The sequence below is a fragment of the Chelonia mydas genome, chromosome 7 (assembly GCF_015237465.2).
Source record: "Chelonia mydas isolate rCheMyd1 chromosome 7, rCheMyd1.pri.v2, whole genome shotgun sequence".
Taxonomy (NCBI): Eukaryota; Metazoa; Chordata; order Testudines; family Cheloniidae; genus Chelonia; species Chelonia mydas.
Window position 1 is genome coordinate 1,958,338 of NC_057853.1, and position 24,389 is coordinate 1,982,726.

General features: G+C 48.0%; 1 protein-coding gene across 2 annotated transcripts in view; it reads right to left on the reverse strand.

Annotated features, from left to right (window-relative positions):
- The window catches only part of FAM107A (family with sequence similarity 107 member A), a 65,143-nt gene that overhangs the window by 11,980 nt on the left and 28,774 nt on the right, over positions 1-24,389 (reverse strand). The window contains exon 2 of one of the 2 annotated variants that reach the window (XM_037905520.2): positions 21,620-21,683. In XM_037905520.2, coding sequence (XP_037761448.1) covers positions 21,620-21,683 — 64 coding nt within the window. Of the gene's footprint in view, positions 1-19,114; positions 19,638-21,619; positions 21,684-24,389 lie in introns of those variants that run through there. The other variant, XM_027828242.3, reaches the window with a different exon arrangement.

Below are 24,389 nucleotides of genomic sequence, written 5' to 3' on the forward strand. Positions count from 1 at the left end.
TGGATGGGTCGGGGGTTCGGGGGGGGAGTCAGGGAGCGGGGGGGTTGGATGGCTTGGGGCTTCAGGCGGGCAGTCAGGGAGCGGGGAGGTTGGATGGGTTGGGGGTTCGGGGGGCGCTCAGGGGACAGGGAGCAGGGGGTGGTTGGATGGGGCAGAGGTTTTGGGGGGGGCAGTCAGGGGACGGGAACAGGGGGGGTTGGATACAGCATGGGAGTCCCAGGGGGCCTGTCAGGGGTTGGGGGTGTGGATAGGAGTTGGGGCAGTCAGGGGACAGGGAGAAGGAGGGGTTGGATAAGGGGTGAGGTCCCAGGGGGCAGTTAGGGGTGGGGGTCCCAGGAGGGGGCTGTCAGGGTACAGGGAACGGGGGAGTTGGATGGGTCAGGGATTCTGAGGGGGGCAGCCAGGGAGTGGGAAGTGGGAGTGGGTAGATGGGGGGCAGGGGCCAGGCTGTTTGTGGAGGCACAGCCTTCCTTACTCGGCCTTCTACATAGTTTCACAACCCTGATGTGGCCCTCGGGCCAAAAAGTTTGCCCACCCCTGTTCTAGGGCCAGATCCTCAGCTGGTGAAAATCAGGCTTCAATGGAGGCCACTGATTTGCAGCAGCGGAGGGGGAGAGTCGGTCAGGATAATTTTGCGTTTAATTTGTTTTGTTTCTTCCCTTTTCCAGAGGAAGAAAGGGGAAGGATGAGAAAGCTAGGGGAGACAATACCAAAAACCCAAGGGTTGTTCGTTTTGATTTGAATTAACTTGAAATGGAATTTTCATCCCAAATTGCGAAGAAATGTTTTGTTTCATTTAATCAAAAAACTGAAATGTTTGAAGAAAAATTTGGAAAAAAACAAACTTGTTTCTTTTCTTGCAAAGTTTTGCTTGGCAAATACTTACGGTACCTTTGAACAACCAGCCTGACTGAGGGTCTGGCCCTTAATGTCGCTGTTACCAGCATTTCAAATCTCAAATCAATACATTAGGGGTAAGATTCTTCCAAAGGAAATTAGGCTCCTGAGTTCATATTTAGGTACCTGAATACGTGGTTTGATTTTCAAAAGTACTGAGCCCCAACTGTAGGTGCTGGAACTAGGGGTGGTGGGGGTGTGGTGACACCCCCCTAACTTGAAGTGGTTTCCATCATAGATAGGGTTTGCAGTTTGGTTCAATGGCTCTCAGGACCTTCTCTGTACAAATTGTTCTCGCATCCCTGCACCCAAACAGCTTCCACTGATGCCAAGATCAGATGCTGGGTGTTCAGCACTTTGAATATGAGGCCATTAAAAGCCAAAGAGGGTGCTAGATCTCAGATGGGGCAGGACTCATCTGTCTGCTTAGGTATGTCACTATCTTCATCCTGCTCACTGTGCGCCAGCTATTGGTGTCCGGCCCAGCCAGTGGGTAACAGAGCTGAAACCAAGTAGCAAGTTCAAAAGTAAAATCAAGCACTAAGCACGTAAAAGCCCAGATCCCCAGTTGGTGTAAATCCCTGCAGCTCCAGGGACTTCAGCGAAGTAATGCCAATGTACAGCAGATAGGAATCAGGCTCCATTGACTTCAAGTAAGGTTTCACACCACCCCTAGTGTAGGCCAATGGCTAAATACTATTATCCGGCCCTTCAATTTTCCAATGTCGGGGTCTTCTCCAATAGTGGAGCCCAAAGGCGTAGCCCTGGGTGAGTCTGCGGCCCACCCACTTAGCATCCAGGCCCACTCCAATCTGTGCAGGCGTGTAGTCACTCGGGCGCCTGAAACCCAGGATGGAGCTACGTGCCCGCCCTTCAGAAAGCCACACTCCGGCAGCTCTGCCTGGCCATGTCCTGAGCCGCCCCGTGCACGTGCCCAGCTCGGCAGGTGAAGCCCTGTGCCTGGGGGCACCAGCGCTAGGAACAGAGCGTGGCGGTGGGGGAGAAGCGGAGCGAGCACCGTCTGTCATTGCCCGTCCACCCGAAAGTCGGGGCCCAACCAAATCTCCACTCCTAGCTATGCTGCTGATGGAGCCTCCCGGACGACAGGATACTAGGCTAGATGGATCTTTACTCTGACTCAGGCTGGCTGTTCTTATGTAAAGCTTCATGGGTCCTTTGCCTGGTGCAGTTCAGGGTGTAATTTACAGTGGGTGGAGTATAAAAAGAAAAGCGAGACCGTGAAAAGTGCCTGTGTTCTCTGAAACAGGACTCAGGGCTTGCCTGTGGGTTAAGGACCCAGGCATCTCTTCCATCGCACTCTACCAGACGGGCCCCCTATGGCCAAATGACCTCTAGTGGAGCTGAGCCAAAGTTTTCAGGCCTGGCTGTCACTAATATCAAAGCCATAAGGCTATCAGCTGGCTTAGTATCGTCATTCAGAGGGTTTGTGTGGTCACCCACGCTCCCTCTCTGCAGCACCGGGCCCGTTTTTGCAAGGTTCAGTCATATGTCAGTGGGATCTGGCCCCTTGCAATGGCCTAGTGGGAGATGGGGGGGTGAGAGCAGCTCGTGGAGCCTCCTGGCCCCCTTGCCTAGAAGCCGGACCTGCTGGCCGCTTCAGGGGTGCAGTGCAGAGTCAGGACAGGCAGGGAGCCTGCCTTAGCCCCACTGCACCGCTGACCGGGATCCACCTGAGGTAAGCCTGCCCAACCCCGAGCCCCAATCCCCTGCCCCAGTCCTGAGCCCCCAAACCCAGAGCCCCCTCCTGCACCCCAAACTCCTTATCCTCAACCCCACCCCAGAGCCTGCACCCCCACAGATGGAGCCCTCACCCCCCGCACCTCAACCCCCTGCCTCAACCCGCAGCCCCTCCCGCACTCCGAATCCCTCAGCCCCATCCCCCAGCCTGGAGCCCCCTCCTGCATCCCAAATCCCTCATCCCCAGCCCCACCCCAGAGCCAGCACCCCCAGCCGGCACCCTCATCCTTTCCCGCACCCCAACTCCCTGCCCCAGCCCAGAGCCCCCTCCTGCACCCTGAACCCCTCATTTCTAGCCCCACCCTGGAGCCCACACCCCCAGTTAAGAGTGCTCACCCCCTCCCACACCCCAAGCCCCTGCCCCAGCCCAGCGAAAGTGAGTGAGGGTGCGGGAGAGCGAGTCACTGAAGGAGGGGGAAAGTAGTGAGTGGGGGCGGGGCCTCGGGTCAGGGGCGGGGCTAGAGCATTTGGTTTTTTGCGATTAGAAAGTTGGCAGCCCTACCAGCCCCTATAAAAGCCATTGACTTGCTGTTCACATACGTTCCCTTTCCTCGTCGCTAGACATTTCAGGCTTTCTAGGGAAGGCGCTTTTCAGGGTGAAAAAGGCCAGAGTGTGTAGATCTGAGAAAGGCCATGGACGTTGGTGGGCGTTTGGCTTGGGCTCAGCATGCGGCAGTTTCCTCCCCATCCATGCAGAGCTGTGCAAGGCGTGGAGGCCTCAGTCCATTTCCTAGCAGGCAGGAGGAGACTCAGAGAAGCCACTGTACCACTTGTCGCCCTGGAGGGCAGCTTCAGGAGAGAGGAGGAGACAGGATGCCCTGGAGCCTGAACCGCCTCTCCCATGTACAGGGGGGCCCACAGGTCAGGCTGAAGCCCGCTGATGGAGCAGCAGGAGGAGCTTCGAGTGCTTGTCCATACCTCAGACTAAAGCTACTTGTCTCTGTGCCAGACAAGCAGAGAACTGACCCATCTCAGAATTGTTTACATTCATTGACACACAGAATTGGAAGGCCACCATAGAACGTGCTCCTCCTTTCTAGCTTGGAAAGAAGCTAGAGAGAAGTGAGAGAGAAGACCAAAGCAAAAGGCTTGGAAATGACAACTTGACACCTGCATTTCCTGGCCTTGTCGTAATTCTCTCGCCTTTCTGCCTTAGGGGTCCTTCCCTTTTGTATTCCGGGGTGAAACTGGAGGCACAGAGACACCTGGCGTTCATGCGGCTCTGAGGGAGAAGGGCACGGCCTTTGTTATTAGTCCGAGAAGCCTCATGTAACATTTCAGTCCTTGAGAGGAGCTGCCTTCGCTTTGTTTTTCCAGAGAAAGGAACAAGTATTATGGCTGAAAAGCCTGTGGGGTGGATTGGCTGCCTGCCTGGAGAGTTACCAGAGCCGGTCAAGTGGCCGGCGCATCTATCTGAGCCAGACAGAGCAGACCGTGGAGTGGAGCTCTTGGGGCTGTCGCTATGATACGTACAGAGAGAGAGGCTGCGTGGCAGATATTGGGCCCTACTCCTGCTTGCCTCGATGCCTAAATGACCATTGAACATTGAAGTTAGAAATGGGCCAAACCCAAACCCTTCCAGCCATGCCCTAGCCTGTGCAGGGGGCCAGGATCCAAACCACCACTGGTTTTGGTTTTGCAGAATGTAAACCAGCCCTGGTTTAGGCCCAAATCATCAACTAGTTTAATCTGCAAAGCCCAGTCAGACATGGAGCTGTGCTGACTTACACCAGTGGGGGACTGGGCCCTGAATGTTTACATTCATAACAATGCAGAGTCCAGCTGGGCGTAATCAAGATCTAGAGTCAGGAATTAATTTATTTTAATAAAAACATGAGATTTCTAAAGCACTGGATGCCAGGAAATGGTTAGGCCAGCTTTCTCTGCAGCAGCTATTCATGTGCTCACCGCCTGCTGTTAAACTGTGTATACCTAGGCAGCATGCAAGTCAAAGAGGGGAGAAAGTGAGGTGAAATAGGAACCAAGACCTCAGACTGAAGAGGACGTGAGGAATAAGAGGGGGAAAGCCATTTCCTTTTAAAGGAACAAGATTACCACACCTAGGGAAAGGAGTGGCGAAAGGAGGAGTTCCCTTTGTTAAATGTTTACCAAGGCAATGCCTAGGCCCAAAGAGTAAGGGAGAAATTCTGCTCTCAGAGGCACACAGTGCATATTCTGCACCTGACCGGTGCAGGTCTCACTGCTGAGCAGATCTTAAAGGAGAATCTTGACCTAAATTTTTCATTTCAGCCCACAGTCAAAGTCACTGCAGAGCTGCAGTACTTGAAACAGGCATGTCAACAAGTTAGGTAAGTGTTAAGCAAATATTTACTCTGATATCAATATAAAGGAAGTTTCTATAGCAACTTCTTGCTTTACTTAGGTTTTGTGCTGTGTCTAGCATGCAGGACACCTCGTTCAAAAAAAATACAGTGAGCCTTTGTCATATCACCTGTTTCAAAAGTAACGGGGAAGTCCAGTTTTGGGCCCCACACTACAAGAAGGATGTGGATAAATTGGAGAGAGTCCAGCGAAGGGCAACAAAAATGATTAGGGGACTGGAACACATGACTTATGAGGAGAGGCTGAGGGAACTGGGATTGTTTAGTCTGCAGAAGAGAAGAATGAGGGGGGATTTGATAGCTGCTTTCAACTACCTGAGAGGTGGTTCCAGAGAGGATGGTTCTAGACTATTCTCAGTGGTAGAAGAGGACAGAACGAGGAGTAATGGTCTCAAGTTGCAGTGGGGGAGGTTTAGGTTGGATATTAGGAAAAACTTTTTCACTAGGAGGGTGGTGAAACACTGGAATGCGTTGCCTAGGGAGGTGGTAGAATCTCCTTCCTTAGAAGTTTTTAAGGTCAGGCTTGACAAAGCCCTGGCTGGGATGATTTGATTGGGGATTGATCCTGCTTTGAACAGGGGGTTGGACTAGATGATCTCCTGAGGTCCCTTCCAACCCTGATATTCTATGATTCTGCTTCATAAGCAATACACAGATCTCCAGTATATGCATCATCATGTGTGACCCTGAATACCCAGTCTGGCCAGGACACAGGACACAGACTTTTCTTCTAAACCATACGGCTCACTTAGGGGAGGAGCTTAGGTGACATTTCTCCCTCCTTATCTTTGAATGTTTGTATAGATCTAGGTTTTGATGGACAACTTTAGTGGGTTTGGCATAATTACAGTGTCATTACTATCGAGTTTTACACATATTTTATTCGAGAGGGGCCCAAACCAGAACCTTTTATCTGAGCCCAAGTACTGCCCCAGACATTGGTTGTTACAATGGGATCCAGAGCTAAAATCACCACCAGACTTGTGGACCTGAAGCCAACCTCCTTTCTGGTCCACCTCCGCATTTTACAGGAGAGGGTTAATGACCATTCTGTCCAGCCCAATGTGGAGCACTGATTGCCTCCCCTTAAACCAAGGATGGGTAGAATGCTTTGGAAAAGCACTAGCTGGGGTTTGAAAAGCATGGTTTCTCTGGAGTGTTAGATAACTGCAAATGCATTGTTGGAAACTGCCACATCAGGAAAATTGTAGCTCCCCAGACTTGTATGCATACTTGTTAGTTTGCTAGACGCTGCCTTTGAGACCCACGGTGCAAGATGTAGCTAAAATGTCAGGTCTCTGTCTAATTGCCAAGATCTATACTGAATTAATATCCCTGTACCCACCACAGACTGAGGTCTTTCAGCCATGCAGCTGTCTCTGACATTACAGCATAGGTGGATAATTTTCTCTGGCCTTTTTTGGGCCCCTGTCAGAGGCCTGGTATTCTGGAGACAGAACTGCATGTTTGCAAGTGTCACCAAAGTGCGAAACAAAATCCAGGTGATGAACAATACATGCCCATCCTGCTGCTCAGCGTGAGGGTGTCTGTTTTCAGCAAGGGCTTCCAGCCACACTTCAATAGCCAAGCCATTCCCAGTTTAGGCTGTTTTCAGTCCCAACCTGATGTGTGTTATAGAACACACTGTCAATCAGCTTTTGCTGGGGGCACTGAATGTGCTTTCAAACACTAGATTTAGAAAAGAAGAAACCTACACTTGGATGGAATGATCCTCACTACAACTCCCGAATGGCAGCGCTGCTTGGAATGCAGGTAGTTTTGTGCAGACCTTCCCTATCTTCTGTTTTCATCCTCTCCTCCTGCCGGGCCCCATACGAACCTGGCTCTCCCTCTGACTAAGGAGGGATCTAAGCGTCCACTGAACTCTAACAGTCCCATTCTGGGATTTAAATTCTGAGTTCTAAATTAACTGTTACCACTCAAGGAAGTGATCTTGAAGTCCTCATGGATGGTTCTCTGGAAACATCCACTCAGTGTGCAGCCGCAGTCAAAAAAGCGAACTAGATGTTGGGAACCATTAAGAAAGGGATAGAAAATAAGACAGAAAATATCATTATCACTATATAAATCCATGGTGCGCTAAACTTTGAATTTCATGTCCTGTTCTGGTTGCCCCATCTCAAAAAGGATATAATGGAACCGGAAAAGGTTCAGAGAAGGGCAACAAAGATGATCCAGGGTATGGAATGGCTTCTGTGTGAGCAGAAACTAAAACGATTAGGGCAGTTTAGCTTAGAAAAGTGATGGCTAAGGGAGGATATGATAGCGGATTATAAAATCATGAATGGAGTGGAAAAGTGAATAGAGATGTGTTATTTAACCCTTCCCACAATACAAAAACCAAGGGTCACCCAATGAAATTAATAGGCAGCAGGTTTAATACAAACAAGAGGAATTAGTTTTTGACATAGCCCACAGTCAACCTGTGGAACTCATTGCCAGGGGATGTTGTGGTGGCCAAAGTATTACTGGATTAAAAAAAGAACTAGATAAGTTCATGGGGGATAGGTCCATCAATGGCTATTAGCTAAGCTGGTCAGGGATGCAACCTCATACTCGGTCCGACCCTAAATCTCTGACTGCCAGAAGGGGAAGACAGGGTGAATCATTCCAACTGCCCTGTTCTGTACACTCCCCCTGAAGCACCTGGCATTGGCCACTGTCGGAAGACAGAACATAAGAACATAACTATAAGAACGGCCATACTGAAGCAGACCAAAGGTCCATCTAGCCCAGTATCCTGTCCTCCAACAGTGGCCAACGCCAAGTGCCCCAGAGGGAATGAACAGAACAGGTTATCACCAAGTGATCCAGCCCATCGCCCATTCCCAGCTTCTAGCAAACAGCTAATAGCCATTGATGGACCTATCCTGTATGAATTTATCTAATTCTTTTTTGAACCCTGTTATAGTTTTGGCCTTCACAACATCCTCTGGTAAGGAGTTCCACAGGTTGACTGTGCATTGTGTGAAAAAACACTTCCTTTTGTTTGTTTTAAACCTGCTGCCTATAAGAACATAAAACAGGATTCTGGGCTAGATGGACCATTGGTCTGACCCAGTATGGCCGTTCATATGTTCTTATTCTGAATACTATCCAGGCTGGGGTGATGGATTCTGGAGTGGCATGATGCTTTCTCTTCCCCTGGGAGCCAGTCTCGCCGTCACTAGCATCGCTCTCTTTCAGGGCTAAGTTATATTTTCTGGACTGGAGTGGAAACCCAAACTCAGAGGGTGAATTGAGCTATAAACCCCATCCCTGTATCTCATTTGTTTCTGCTCTTTGGGTCACAGTGACGTCATTTACCTACGAGACAGGAGATACACTTCACAGAGAATGTATTTGGGGTCCTTCGACTTATCTCTAACTAGGAAGGATTCACTCTGGAAATGCCCCGTCTTGGAAAAATGGATCAGTTTATGGCCGTGCACCACGACCACAGGACCATATATTCCCATACCTGGCAGAGACTTGTTATACTGGTGCCCCAGGTGCTGTTATTAAAGGGCTCTAGCTGCCTTGTCTGCCAGTCTGGGTGCATGAGAAAAATCTCAAGGAATGTTAAGTGGATTAGCTCCCCTCTAAAGGGAAGTGAAAGTAATCACTCAGTGGACAGGTGCAATGGCTGGTTACAGCTTGAGGCTAGGTCCAGCAGGTTTCTAAAAGACAAAAGGGATTGAGGGGGTGGAAATGACTAAAAACAAAAGCAAAGAAAGAACAAAACCCAGGGCTATTAGGCTTCAGAAGCTTTATTTCTGGGCTGAGGCTCTGCCCCAGCACCCCTGGACCAGAGCTGTTCAGGGGAGACCTGACGACTTTTTACAGATTTTACTCTGAAATTCTTTCCCTTTTGCTGATTGGCTGCCCGCTCCCTCCCTGACAGTCTCTCCTTTCCAGCATCACTCTGCATGCCTTGTGCCTCCCTTCTCAATTCCCCTTTAACTTTGCCCCCCTCCTCGTAGCTATAGTCCCCTTCCCTCTGAACAACCCCCACAAAAAGGAAAACAGGAAACCAACCCATCCACAACCTTCCCCGACTCCGCACAGCATCTACAAGCTGTCCCATTGTTCACGCTGCTTGTTTGGTATGTCCGTTCCCTCCTCCCTTTCTCTAGCTTCTCTATTTTGATTGTTGCTCTCCAGGGCAGGGACTGCCTCTCGCTCTGTGTTTGACAAATAGAACAATAACCCCCGCCCCATCTTGCTTATTATAATACAAACAATGGGCTAACGGTGTTAATGAGCTCCACAGACTCTTGGAGTTTGTGGCTGAAGCAGCACTGTCCTTCACTGAGGCCTTCTCTCTAAGTCAGCAGGCCTTTAGAAATCCTTTCTTGGCCGACCTTGCAATGTTCTTGATGCAGAACTCTCAACCAGTGGTGCTCATAAGTTCTGCTGGCTTCACTAACGAGGGGATTCCATTAACTGGGTGTCTGCTATTCTGCTGTTTTTATTCCAGCGTAGAAAATTTAAATAGGGCTGAAGCTAGAAATGTCAAAGTTAGCTGGTTTGGTTGATCTCATTGACACTTAAAATCGATCACTATTTGAACAAAATAATTTCACAGATGTTTCAGTGATTAATGTTGCCAACTGACGCATCCTTGACTAATGCAACCTTAACTGGGATGACCTTAACAAATGCCCCTTTAACCTGGAAATATACCAATATAAATTATTTATATGTTTTCATAAAAATGTGTGGAAAAATTCTAATGCACACATGCAAAAAGTGCTGACTTTCAAAAGGTATAATTTTAACGCTATTGAGCTTTTCCTCTTCAGAGCCCTTTGATTTTTAAACTTCAGCGAGATCTACAAAACAAGCCAAGTTTGCAATTCCTAGTTTCTGATAGTTGAGTTATTTGAGTACTAATTTTCTGGCTAGAACATCTGGGGAAAAGGTTTTTGTTCATGACTGAATGATTGCAAAATGGTTTCACTCAATCTTTCCACAAAAGTTCACCTTTGGGCAGAGACCAAGCATAGAACATTTCAGCCCCCAAAGGAGTTTTTAAAATAAACTAGGAACAACTGAAAAAGGGGGCTTAGATGAAAGTTAGAAAATATCTACAACAGGTGGTATCTGTTAAATACAATAGTCCTACCTTAACTACAGTGGGTGCTGCAGTATTCAAGGGCAGCAAACAAACTCCTATTATCCCTCTTACAGGTTCTTGAAATACTGTTGCTGGATTTTCAGGGAGGACTGAATGTGCGTTGTATTTCACATTTCTATATGTTTGTGATTGCTTCAGGCCAAATGATATCATTAAAACCTTTTCCTCCTCCTCTTTCTCTCTGTTTATAGGTGATTGGGACAGAGGGGGGAGGGATAGCTCAGTGGTTTGAGCATTGGCCTGCTAAACCCAGGGTTGTGAGTTCAATCCTTGAGGGGGCCATTTAGGGATCTGGGGCAAAAATTGGGGATTGGTCCTGCTTTGAGCAGGGGGTTGGACTAGATGACCTCCTGAGGTCCCTTCCAACCCTGATATTCTATGATAGGGCACCAGTGTAAAACTAGAGGCCTGAAGCATGATTCTGATGGTGGGGTCAGGACTCACAGGGAAGGAGCATTAATGTTCATAATTCTAGGAAACCCTGTTCCTGCTGGAGATTGCCAGAAAGTCAAAACTTGACCAAGATTCCAGAAGCTTGGGTATAAATGTGGCTGTTCAGGGCTCTTAAAATCACTGGCTGAATGGAGTGTTCTAACAATCCACCTCTCCTGAATGGTGACTTACGAATACAACTCTAGGAAGTAACCCATTGCTCATTTGCATATCCTGTCTGTATTTTATTGTAATAAAAAAAGAACAAATCTCAGTACAGTAATGGCAAAATAGTAAATTAGTGATGTGGCTACTGAACTGGGTCGGCGTAGTATCAACACCGTTATCGTGTAGTGGGAGAAGATGCATTGCATAAGTCATCTAAAAGCCACAACTCAATATGCTGTATTGCAATGTGGCTTATCACAGCTAGTTGGAATGGTTCTGTTGCTGCTCTGACACGATGAAATAACCTACATTATGCACTCAACATGCTCAGCTGCAACACGGACGAGTCTCGTAGTCATTTCCAAGAATTTGCCATCCCAGTGGTGTTCTAAACTCAAGCAGCGTTTTATCTGCCAAAGCACAAATATTAAACACAACAGGTCTCCATGGCAACTCAAACTTGCACCAAGGTTCCAGTGCCCAAGCCAACTCCTTTTATAACTCTGGATCTGCTAAACAAAAAAAAAACCCAACAAGCCCCAAAATGCTGCATTCTGCAGAAATTATATTAAAAAACCATCTGTATGGAGCAAGTTTTGATGGGATCTGGGAAAGATGTTTAAAAAAATAGCAACAGCTTTAATATCTTTTGAATAACAGATAGGGTAAGGCAGGGAGGAAACGAAGTATCAAGCAGATATTTACGGCTCTATTCAAAGACACACAAAGATCTTGCTGTTAGCTTTAAAAAACCCACCTCCATTACAATTAGGAATAGCTGACTTGGCCTTTTCTTGCCATGAAGCGTCGGCACTGCAGCACCATTGCACTTGCTAATTCACTTAGAAGTTCAATCTCCTTTGTTGCACAGAGGCAAAAAGGGATCTGGCAAAGGCCATTTCAAACTCGCTGGGTGGATGGAAAATTCTGCAGCATTCTGAATGCCTTCTGCTCCCAAAGATGTTTGAAGTGTGATGCTTTGCCAAACGGCTACAGATGTATGGTTCGCCTACCCACAGCAATCTGGCTCTCACATGGCCAGAGGGTGGGACGAGTTTGAGAAATCTCAGCTAAGCCTGTATTCATACACAAAAGGGCTGACTTTGGGTAACCTGGCGAGCTGCTCAAATGAAGCTCTTTCTTTCAAGCTAGTACCACAGTTTGCAGTGGTGCTGGCAGGCCTTGACTGTGCACTGCCAGCAAATGTCTGTGTCGAAGAAATGACTTTGGGCATTCAGGTGAAATGGAATAATGCCATCAGTCACATTGCCACAGTTAGGGCTGCGTCAGGTGTGTCAGCAGTGCTCCCTGATTTTAAGGAGTCTATAACCTGGCCGCCAAAATTCACCCCGGCTTAAACAAGAAGCAGAACTTAGTGATATATCTCTATCTGTACAGTTTGTGCTGTAGGCTGGAATTTTACAGAGGTGCACCCCCTGAGGTGCCAATTTACCCCTAACTTGAACACTGAAGTCAAAGGTGCACTACAACGCGTGGAAATGCAGGAAGAGGGTGAACTTTCTGGAGGGACCCGGTTTGGTATGTCACCGGGGCTCAGGAGCGCAAGCTGGGCAAGGTGGCTACAAGACAAACACAGGGCTCTCTGAATATAAAGCTGGCCTCTGTGCATGCTGAATACAGAGCTCTTTCCTGCCACTCTGCCTGCCGCATCACTCATCGCTAATGCAACAAATGGGAGTTAAGCACATGCTTAAAGTTAAGCACTTTAAGGAAGGCTGGAGCGCGCGTGCCCATGTCTACATGCCCCACATGACTCTTTGTTGCATGAGCACATCAAGGGCACCTCTTGGGGCCTTCACGTCTCTAAACATGGATGTGACTGTTCAAAACAGTAGCTAACAGTTTGCAGTTTGTTTGTTTAGAAGAGACAACTGCAAATGCTCACTTGCAGCTGGTCAGCCCGAACTCCACAAGGAAATTAAGGTATGAACCTAGAGCACCTTCAGTCTCACGTAAAAATAAATGGCATCCACACTGACAATATCATGGAACACAAGGGACCTATTACTGGCGAGTATTTCAGTATCCACATATTAAAAATCCCTAAACTTAATGGAAAGAGTCCCTGTTGACTGAAGGAGCCACCTGATATCTCAGAATCCATACACTAAGTATTAGAAATTCCACCTTATCACCGTACAACATAAAGGTTCCCAGGGAGATGTCAGGACAAAGCATAAGACTATAGTTTTAAGGGAGCCTTTGTGATGAATTAGGAACTTTAAAAACCCTGCACATTTTCTGAAGAAAAGATGTATTTTCCAGAAGTTTTAATGTGTGCATTTCAAACAGCAAGACCCAGAACTTCTGCTTCCTGCAGGCCCTTGACAACACAACTGACGCTAGTCTGCTAAGCCAACTGGCAGCGGGTCTCAAATGAGTGCAGGAAGGCAATCTCTGGATCTGATCTCAAGGTGATTGTAATCAATGGGGGAATTTCCACTGACTTCAGCGGACTTTGAATCTGGCTCTATATACGGTGCTAGATGCACGGTGATGATCCTGTATGTTATGCCATATGCATGTCCTAAAGAATGAATTAAGGCAAAGGGATTGTAAGCAAGACACGAGACGTAATTCTTCCACTCTACTCCGCACTGATTAGGCCTCAGCTGGAGTATTGTGTCCAGTTCTGGGCACCACATTTCAGGGAAGATGTGGACAAATTGGAGAAAGTCCAGAGAAGAGCAACAAAAATGATTCAAGGTCTAGAAAACATGACCTATGAGGGAAGATTGAAAAAACTGGGTTTGTTTAGTCTGGAAAATAGAAGACAGAGGGGACATGAGAACAGTTTTCAAGTACATAAAAGGTTGTTACAAGAAGGAGGGAGAAAAATTGTTCTCGTTAACCCCTGAGGACAGGACAAGAAGCAACAGGCTTAAATTGCAGCAAGAGAGGTTTAGGTTGGACATTAGGAAAAAATTCCTAACTACAAGGGTGGTTAAACACTGGAATAAATTGCCTAGGGCGGTTGTGGAATCTCCATCACTGGAGATTTTTAAGAGCAGGTGAGACAAACACCTGTCAGGAATGGTCTAGATAGTACTTAGTCCTGCCTTGAGTGCAAGGGACTGGACTAGATGACCTCTCGAGGTCCCTTCCAGTTCTATGATTCTACGATTCTATGATGATCCTTCAGTTTGAATGTCTTGCCTCTTGGCAATTTACATCATAACCCTGCAGTTATTTAGATGATTTTTTTGCTACTTTATTAAAAAGCGATAAGATTGGAAATATTTAAGTGTAGGCTGTTCTGTATCCCAACGTCCTGTACCCAAAGTCATACGAAGACATACAAGATACAGTAACAAGTCAACAGGAGGCTCTTTATTAGGCTTTTAACCTGAGGTTACACTGGAGAAGTCATGCGAGTTTTGAATCCTTCTACAGTCCCTTTGCACAAGTAATGGTAACATGTCTCAGATCTCTGGAGGAGCCTTAGGTAACATTTCCAACCACATCAGGGGATCCAGAGATCGGTTGTTCTGTTTCCCAACATTGCTGACACGCACAATGACTTTGGTATAATCTGATGCTGTGGGAAAGGGACAGATATTTGTTTTGACTTTTGTTCCACAAACACAAAGGAAACATTAATCTGTCATGAGTTTCTGTTTGGTAGAGTTCTCCTTGCTTTATAATTTCCATAGTAAGGTCTTTGGGAGAGATCTACAGAGTAAATTGTCATAGCTCCTCTGTAGTCAGTGATGCTGTGCCAAGATCTGCCCCTACATGTTTACAGATCAGAGTTAGATTTGCAAAAGGATCCTGACCAGAGAGACACAAGCTACTTGCTCCAGACACAGTTCCTCCTGGACATTACTCTGAAGACACAGACCAATAAAGCAGCCACATACTGGTCCCTATTTTGTCACAGTTATGAGCAACACAGCTAGTATTCTTTAGCCAGTGGGAATATGTGTCTTGCATGAAATTAATAAGAACCTAGCTTCCAAATAAAAAGCATTTTGAATGCTGACCTGGCCTGATCCTCTTGAATTCTCCAAACCCCAGGAAAATGAACTGATTTGGAAAGTTTTGTTCTATCCCAGAGGTGGGCAAACTATGGCCCGCAGGCCACATCTGGCCCATGGGACTGTCCTGCCTGGCCCCTGAGCTCCTGGCTGGGGAGGCTAGCCCCTGGCCCCCCCCAGCTGTCCCCTCACCCCCACAGCCTGAGCGTGCTGCGCCGCCAGCGCTCTGGCCCGCCGCTCTTGCCGAGCAGCACGGCGGTGGGGCTGGCTCCGGCATGGTAAGGGGGCGGGGAGTGGGGGGGTCCTAGGGCAGCAGTCAGGGGACAGTTGGATGGGTCGGGGGTTCTGGGGGAGGGCAGTCAGGGAGCAGTGGGGGTTGGATGGGTTGAGGGTTCGGGGGGGGCAGTCAGGGAGCAGTTGGATGGGGTGGAGGTTTTTGGGGTGGTGGTCAGGGGATGGGGAGCGGGGGGGGTTAGAGATGTGGATAGGGGTCAGAGGAGTCAGGGGACAGGGAGGGGTTAGATAGGGGGTGGGGTCCCAGGGGGCAGTTAGGGGCGAGGGTCCCGGGAGGGGGTGATCAGTGGACAAGGAGCGGGGGCGGGGGGTTTGGATGTGTCAGGGATTCTGAGGGGGGGCAGTCAGGGGGCGGGAAGTGGGAGGGGGCGGATGGGGGTGGGGGCCAGGCTGTTTGGGGAGTCACAGCCTTCCCTATCCAGCCCTCCATATAGTTTTGTAACCCCGATGTGGCCCTCGGGCCTAAAACTTTGCCCACCCCTGTTCTATCCCCTGAGGTGTCAGTAGATTAAGAAAAGAGCCAAATGCAGAACTGTCTCGTTGATATGATCAAAAGTGAACGCATCCTAGAATCTACCAGAGATTTATTTCAGAGTAGCTGCCGTGTTAGTCTGGATTCGCAAAAAGAAAAGGAGGACTTGTGGCACCTTAGAGACTAACCAATTTATTTGAGCCTAAGCTTTCGTGAGCTACAGCTCACTTCATCAGATGCATTACCAGAGATTTAGTGGTGTTTAGAAATCTCTTAGACAGATGCTTTATAAGGATCAAAATCTACAGTACGTGATTCAGAGCAGTAACCATTTTGAATCTCATTATTAACAAAGATCATTTTGGGGAGAGAACAACAACTTGATTCCCTTACATTAGCTTAGTGTCTGCAGTGGTGATGGACATTGCAATTAGCATTAGCAATTAGCATTATGATTTTCTTAACTGTCTGGGGTCTTAGTCTCTGCCACGTAGGCAGCTTTTGGAATTTGCTGTGCATGGCGTTTGCTCTGTTCCATCTGCATGGCATCCAGGGGAAACGGGGTCTAACTAGAGACCTGGCAGACATTCCCTCCTCATCACTCACCCTTGGGTTAGGCAGTCACACCTCTGAGGAGCAACAGGGCATGCTCCAAAAGGAAGACAGAAATCCTTTGTCCCCGTTTAATCCATAGTTTTAAATAATTAACCAAGCCTAATTCTGGTAATTATAATGCAATAGGGCAAATGTAACCAGATGCGATCACCCTGGGAAATGATTCCTAACTCTCTGAATGAGAGCAGCAAATGCAGACATTGCAGGTTCTCTAAGCTTTGATCAAGACTAAAATTCAGAGACAAAACAAAGAACAGAGGGTGCAACGTCAGGAAGAGAAAGAAAACATGAATTGCATTTGCAATGCCATAAGTCGTTTTTTATGGGAAGGAAAGGGCTGCAGTTACTTTTGGGAAGTCGCCAGGACATGAACCCTGTGCGACACGGACTTCACTGGGGTTGCAGGTGCTGTAGCTGCTTCAGCATAACTCCCCTAGTTTTCTATAATGCTAACTGGGTTTTTTTTTTACAGTTAAGATCCATGTGATTTCAGACCAGGTGCAGTGCGTGAATCTCTGTGCGATATGTCACTCTGGGTGTGGAAAGAAACTGTTCTCCACTAATTTATTAAGCTCATCTCATAGCACAGGCAATCTCTCTAGGGACTGCTCGCAGAATAAGGCACTTCTCACCATGAATAAGGGCAGAAGAAAATGGCCTTTCGTGGTACAAACTGTTGCTGGGGGAAAGCAAAGAAATCTTGACAGCAGTCTCTGCTCACATTTTTAATATAGCAGCCACACTACCTACTGTCACCTGGATTTTTAACTGTGTTCCTGAAGCCGGGTTCAGGGATAAAGAACATACAAGGAACATTTCAGAGTGTCCCGCTCAGAGCAGGGCTGGTCGCCTCCCTGTCGTACTTATTAGCTCTGAAATGGTGGCCCCACGGAGGTGTATTCATAAATTAGAGACTTAAAAGATGGCTGGATTGCCTAGTCCTTCCCTAGTGCCAGTACAGACCTGTTCCCTACAATGTATTTTGAACTTCACTCTGTCAAATCTCTCTAACCTGGTATATTGTTCTATTCATTTTGTGCTGGTGAAAGGTACCAGGCTGAAAGCCCTGGGGAATGGAGATCTCTGTTCATCCACAGAGCAAGTTCAGCATAACCAGCAGTAGCGTGAGCTTTCCTGTGGGTCACTGGAAGTGTCAGCTTTGGGAGGTGGGTGCCCATCCACTGGGAGGAGACCACACCCTTTACTTCCATGTAGGTCAACAGCTCTCAGTTGGTACCATCTTTGGGTTACCACTGATCTAAGCTAGATCGATCCAGCAACCTGCTGTGAAAGGCAAAGACTCCACAGCACATTACCAAACTCCTGAGCCATCCAGCCGCACCTACAGCCTGCCATTTTTGATCTGTAAATAGTCAGTGGCATTACTCTGGATTTACACCAGTGTTACTGAGAGACTCGCCCTGCTACATCCCCAAACAGCTGTGCAAGGAGTAACACACTCTTTCATGGCCTCTAGGGGCTGGTAACTCACTAATATTCCCATGTACCCATCCATCACAACTCTTAGTGCCATTCTTGAAAATATGGGGACAAATTCTGCTGTCATCTATACTGTTGCAAATTAAGTTCAAAGAAATTCATATGTAATAGAGTCCCTCTAGCTTTACACTGGTGTAACTTAGCATGGTCCAGTGCCTACTGAGAACCAGCTGCTAGCATTGTCTACTGAGAACATAAGCTGCCAGTATTGATACCTTCAAAAGGTGTTCAAATCCAAAAGGGTTGTACATGACACCTGGGACTGCTCCAATCCTGCTCACTAGCTAATTTCTCAAGAACATAAGAATGGCCTCACTGGGTTAGACCAAAGGTCCATCTAGCCCAGTATCCTGTCTCTGACAGTGGGCAATGCCAGGTGCTTCAGAGGGAATGAACAGAACAGGTTCACCAAATGGTCACCAAATCACCAAATGTTCCAAGTGAAACAAACACTGGTTTATTTTTCAACAAACTGAATTATAAGGTGTTTACAATTCATGCAAATTTGACTGTGTTTCAGCTAAGCTTGAAACTGCTTATAAAGTTATCCCTACAGCCAAATCCCTGCTGTGGTGGCAGCAGGTGAAATCTGGTAAATTAGTTAACAATTGAGTTTAAAGTTTCGCGGATTGTGACAGTTAAATACACATGACAGTCCTTGGATTCCTGCCTTGATTAACAATTAACAAGCTGTCTCAGTGAAATGCCTTTCAGAAATGCCAAGCGCTCTACACTTATAAAAACATGCCCTGGTATTCTATGGGAGTGGTCAAAACCATAATGTGACAGCAGGGTTTTGGGTCATTACTGTTGAAATTTCTCATGGGCATAGAAGAATTCTCTCTAACATACGTATTGCTAATTACTACCAATGCACCAGCCTAGTTATTTTTGTTAAGAAGTGACAGATGCCTAGAAATCCTACATTCACTACTAATATATCATCACATATTTGCTCTCTGCTTTTGGCATACTCATGATAAAAAGATCCCATTGTCCCAATCACCAGCAAACGTTTTTAGGTAGTCCAAAGATATCTGAAAGATCACAGAGAAAAATCTCCAAAGTTTAACAGCAGGGATTTCATTAGCACATATCTTCTTCCAGCATAATTCCCTTCCAAACAGAGCATTTGAATTACAGCACAGGATTGCTTACAGTATACATAGAGGCCTGTGGGTCTGTTTGGAGAGGCAGAAGAAGCCTGTGAACTGCAGAAGGCTTAAAGGAAAGATCTCAAAAGAGTTACATGGCTTAAAACTAGCTGTAAAATAGTCCCTTAAATAAACACATATGTGCTGCAGAGTATTCCTATGAGGGAAACTCAGAGACAGCACAGACCCAGGAGGGTTCATAAAATACTTCACCTTCACTGCTGTCAAAGCCAACGCTGAGGAAGAGCCGGCTGAAGGTCGAATGGAAATTTCAAGTTGATCAAATTTCTGGTTCTGCCTGAGAGGGCGCCTGGGAGACTTTTGCCAGAGACACCTGTGCTTACCTGATTTGACCAGCATTGCTCTGTACAGTCCGGTAGCTCCAGGTGGTACCCTCACCTGGTCCTCCACCCTCTGAGACATGAGATCCAGGTCTCTGAGCTTCTCAGTATTGTGTAGTCTGAGTTAGCTTCTTCTCAGTGCTGTGCAGGTCTAAGTGTGCATGACTTTTTGGCTCTGCACTGCTAAGCTCTCTCACTTCTGTAAGATCTTTTCAGAGGGAGTGAGAATACACAGTCACGTGATCTGAGCTTGCTGCATAGCTGCTGCCCTCCCCTGCTGACAAGCACATTCTGCACTAACAAAACCATTCCGCTCGGCTCCTGTAATATTACGTTACTATTGTGCGAGGGGAGCTGCCCACGCCTTAGGGGAGCATTATTAACTCCTCTGCACTAGTTGGGCAACTCCACCCAGAAATGGCTTATTTGCTGTGAATTGCTCAGCTTGGGGACATTTTTCCCCAAAGCAAGTGGCTAGCTCAATGCTCAGGAACGAGATGATTCTTTTCATGGGAGGAAAAACAGCTTCCCATGTGACAAGTGATTGGAACAACAATTTAGGCAAGAACATTCACCGCAACCCACAGAGCTGACAGAGGCGTCAGAATCACTGCCCAGGTTCTAGCAGTGATTTCTGCCCTGAAAGCTGCATGGCACACGCAGACAGAGACAACCAGACTGTCCAAAGATCGGCCCACACTCCCCACCGCCCGGGATAATCCACTGCAACATGAATCTGGGGCAACAGCGTTACTGTTCGAGTGATGATTGCTCCTATTCTGGTGGTGCCCCAAAACGTGCTAGATGCTGTGAGACTATGTAGGAAGAGGCAGTCCCTGCCCCTGCAAGTTTACAGTCTACAAGACAAAAAGGTACAAGTGTCACAAACCACAGCAACACAGAGGTACCGACGCCATGAGTCTGAGCAGGGATCGAACCCAGGACCATTGACACCTAAACCACAAGCTCCTACAACTTGCAGTAAATAAAACCTCTCTGAATTGGGAGCAGATAGGAGGCTGAATGGTCGCTTAGCCCAGACACGCATGTTGACATGCTGCGTGTCAGTGTATGACACAGACAAAAGGCTCGGGGTCATACCAGGCATGCAGCCTGTTAACAGGGGGGGGCGGGGGAAGGGCACGAGGGGATGAGTTCACAGGAGCATGGGGGTAAAGAACAGGAAAGGAACAGGATCATGGAGGGGGAGGGAAGGGAGGAAGGGGAGAGTAGCATGACGGGTGGGGGTAGGGGGGACTGAGGCTGCCATGGGTGGGACTGTGAGCGGGGGAAGGAGGCGGTTTGGATAAACTGCTTATCAGCAAGGAACGTCCAGTGGTGCTGGCATCTCTGGGTTCTTAAGGGGGCACCCCCCCTCCCCAACAGGGCTTCACCCTCTTCTTCGGGGGCGGGGAGGGGCAGCCATACCCCAAGCTCCACGATCTCATGGGATTTTGGGGCTCAGTCTCAGCAGGGGCCACAAACACGTATCGGTGAGAGGGATGTCGGGGGCGAGAAACGTTCTGCCCTGAGAACGGTTCCTTTTGGGGTTTGGGTGTAGGGGTGAGAGAGCCCCTCTGCTAGCCCACTGCAAGACAACCCACCCAGCTGTCAGAGCTCCTCTCTGGTGCCCTGCGATCGCCACGTTTCAGTCACAGCAGAGCTGTAATCTGTATGGGGTGGGGCTGAGACTTTTACCACCTGGGAAGAAACAGGGGGCCAGAGCAGAGTTACCCTGCTGGGGGCAGCCATTTTGCCGCCTGCCCTGTGTGACGCTGGCAGTGTGGGAGCCTAATGGGAAGCTGCCTGTGGATCTCCCGCCGGCTGTAATATAGACTTACTAACCATCGAGCTGAAGAGTCATGGGACCGCGGCAGGCTGCTCGGGAGGGGCCATGCTGTAGCCGGGGTTCTCAGGGCGGTTCTGGCTGGCTCAACCCCAATTCCTCCTGGGATTCTGGGGGAGCTCAGCTACCCTTTACATGGTGTCATGCGCACATCCTGCCTCACCCGCTAAACAACACTGGCTAGTGCAGATGAGGAACAAGACCATGGGCCCTGGGTACCAGGCCACAGTCTAGCAGCATCAATGGCATTAGACTAGCATATTCCTTGGGCTCCCTACTGAGGTTGTGGTGGGTCCCTCTGCAGGGGAGAGGGTTTCCTGCACCCTCTCCCCCATTTCTGCTGCCGCACAGAGCCCCAGCACCCTCTCCTCCCCTTCTGCCCCCACACAGAACCAGTCAGATGTTCCTATATTAAATACTGTGTTTCAGTGACACTGCTCCGCCCTGAGTGCGGACCAGGATTGTGGCTGGCTGGAACCCATGTTCTGAGCTCCCTGCCCTGGCCCCCCAGCCTGGCAGTGTTTGCGAGCAAGGGGTAGCCCCAGGAACACTGATTGTGCAGAACGATGGACATTGCCCTGTTTGCTGTTCGAAGCACCCCATTGCTTGGCTGAGCAGAACGTGCCATTCCCACCCCAGTGTGGCTCGCTCCAGACACTCACCTGAGCCGTTGACAACATGCTTCCCACTTCCGTTGGGAAACGTGGACTGAAGAGAATATTCTTTCTGTGAAAGAGAAGAGAGAAAAGCGAGAGGTGACCTTTCTGTGTGCTCCAGGGGTCTGTCTCCATCTCCTCAGTCTGGCCACCTGATCCACATGACGAGCCCCAGCGCCTCACACTCACATTCTGCACCTCACACTCTCTCACCTCAGGCTGCTCCCCCCAGCAGAGATGGAGAGGGACTTGGCCGTCTTCTCAGATAACCCAGGCATTAGGAAGGAAGAGGAATAATGTAGCAAGGAGCAATCACCTCCTTTAGCCCTAGAGTCCAATTCATCACCCTTGCCGTATGCCTTAGTTTCACCGGCGTAGGCCCTGAATTCATCATCAGTGGACAGAGTCTGCCAATGGACTTATAAATGGACTTTGAAGACAGTAGGGACCCAGAGAGTAGGGGCATGAGTTTTCACCTCGATTTGGGGGGAAATGCTGGATTTTAATATTACCGGGTGTAGTGGAGAAATTACCTGGTATGTATTCCAATACCTATACGTGGTACCTACATATGTGTGTGTGTGCGAGCGCGTGTGCGTACGCATGCACACACACAATCCTGAACACTCCTGTGTAAAAAAAGGGCTAAGTTTGAAAAGAGCCGTTCTGACATATACAGAAGGACTCTCACTCTCTCGAACAAAACCATGCCAGAAAAGTGAGTGCCCTCCATTTAAACAGCACAGTTACACAATTCACAATTAAAGCAAACCTCTCTTGGGTTCTCTGACCTCAGGCACTTCAGCAGAACTCCAGATCCACAGCAGCAAAGACATAGGAATACACTCAAACGGACAGTTCCAAAAGAACCTCAGGAAAACTGGTGAACCTTAACTGGTTTGGATCCATGCTAACTTTCAGCACAAGCAAGAAGTTCTAGAATGAAAGCTAAGAGTCAGGATGTCACAGACCTACGACGATCCAAAGATGTCTGTCTGTCCAGCCAAGTAGTAGCACTTCAGCATTACTGTTCTGTTACAATTCCTTTGACACGTATAACCTTCATTGGTTCATTTGCCGGGAAGTGGAGCAAATAAGAGGAAATATTTAATTTTTCTGTGTTGTTGCAAAGATGCACCAGGATGGTTCATTTTCCTGACATGGCCAACGTGCCCCGGGGGCTCTAACTTCCTCAAGATAATGACTACAACTAATAGGCAGATATGAATAAGCTTGTATGAGAACAATGACCTTAAAAGCAACTGGCCAACTACAAGGATAGGGCAGTATTGTTTCCTCTGAAGTGGCAACACCACTTGGTGACGACCTGTAACGCGGTACACACAAGCAATGGAAACGATCCCTTCCCAGTCCCTGTCCCAGAGTTGCACAGCAAGTCAGCTCCAACTCAAGAGCCCTCCTGGCCCTTGGTGTATTGCGCTAACCAACAGGCACCACTCCTTTCCCATTCAAATACTTGCAGTACATGGATCTAACACCAAGTATCAGGTTATTAATACAGGGTCACGGGCCTCAGGCTAGTCACTTCCATTAGACAGCAGCATTTTGCCCAGTGTTATTTACAGTCGTCGCCAGCTCTCTGTTTAAACTGCATACAGAGTGACAGCCCAAATGGAATTCTTTGCCCTCAGAACGGGCCTTCAAGCTTCTCTTGGGTTCTCCCACACTCAAGCTCCTAACTCATATGTCTAGCTTTCTGTCCAAGAAGGGGTGGGTGCAGTCTCTCCATATTGCTTGTGAACTAGCCAGTGGCTTTTGCTCAGCTCTGGATCAGCAAGTTCACGGGGGCCCATATCAAGGGGAACAGAGCAGGATTTAAACTGGCCTTCAGATCCCAAGTGCCTTGTTGCTAGGACAGATGGGGGCCCATGAGGAAGCCTGTATCAGTTCAGTGTCAGATAACTGGTAAAAATGAAATGCTCAAAACTCTTGAAATGTTGCTCTGTGTCTGATACACTCTCACAGCCTCCCATGCCCATGCATAAGGCTGCCACTCTCAGACTCCTCTCCGCTGTGCAGCCTGTTTACTCTCTTCTTAAGGGATTCCTGTACATGTGTAGGGGTGTACAGGCTCTGTACTGTGATGGACGAGTCTTTCTGAGAGTAAAGAACTTCAGTGGAGCCAAAGGGGGCCATGGAGTTTCACATCAAACCTGCTTTCCTAGGAGTTACTTGAGCTACGATTCATTTTGGCATCTAAATTAGTAAACAATTTCAACCTGTGCTCTTAAGTTTTCGGGGCTAACAAAAAGCCTTTGTATTTCTCCACGGCTCCCTGAAGGTTACTGTGCCAATGCAGCTGGTTGCTAGGTGATACTTATCTGGAGCGGCTCCTTCGGACAATGCATTTCATGGTTTTCAAATTCGCCCAACTTTACTAGCAAAGCTGAAATTCCTGGACTTGGTACCCTGAGACAATGAAATCTGACGATGACTCATCCAGGATGTTATCAGCAAGATTGGTTATTTTTCTTACTTCTTCTATCCACAGTCCTAAGCAGGCACCTAGTAGGCCATGTTCCTTATGTTGTTCTTCCTATTGTAGCAATTCTGTACACTAACGTTGTGACCCTGAGCTGTTTGGGTCTTGTAATTTCAGAGTGACTCATGAGCTTGGGAAAATGAAAACCAGTGTTTCAAAGAGAAGATGGGCTTTTCTCAGGCTGAAAGGAGAATGAGCTCTTAGTGTTTGGGGTACGGCTGTGCCTAGATGTCCCCACTGAGATTGGGCCCCCCATTGTGCTAGGTGCAGTAT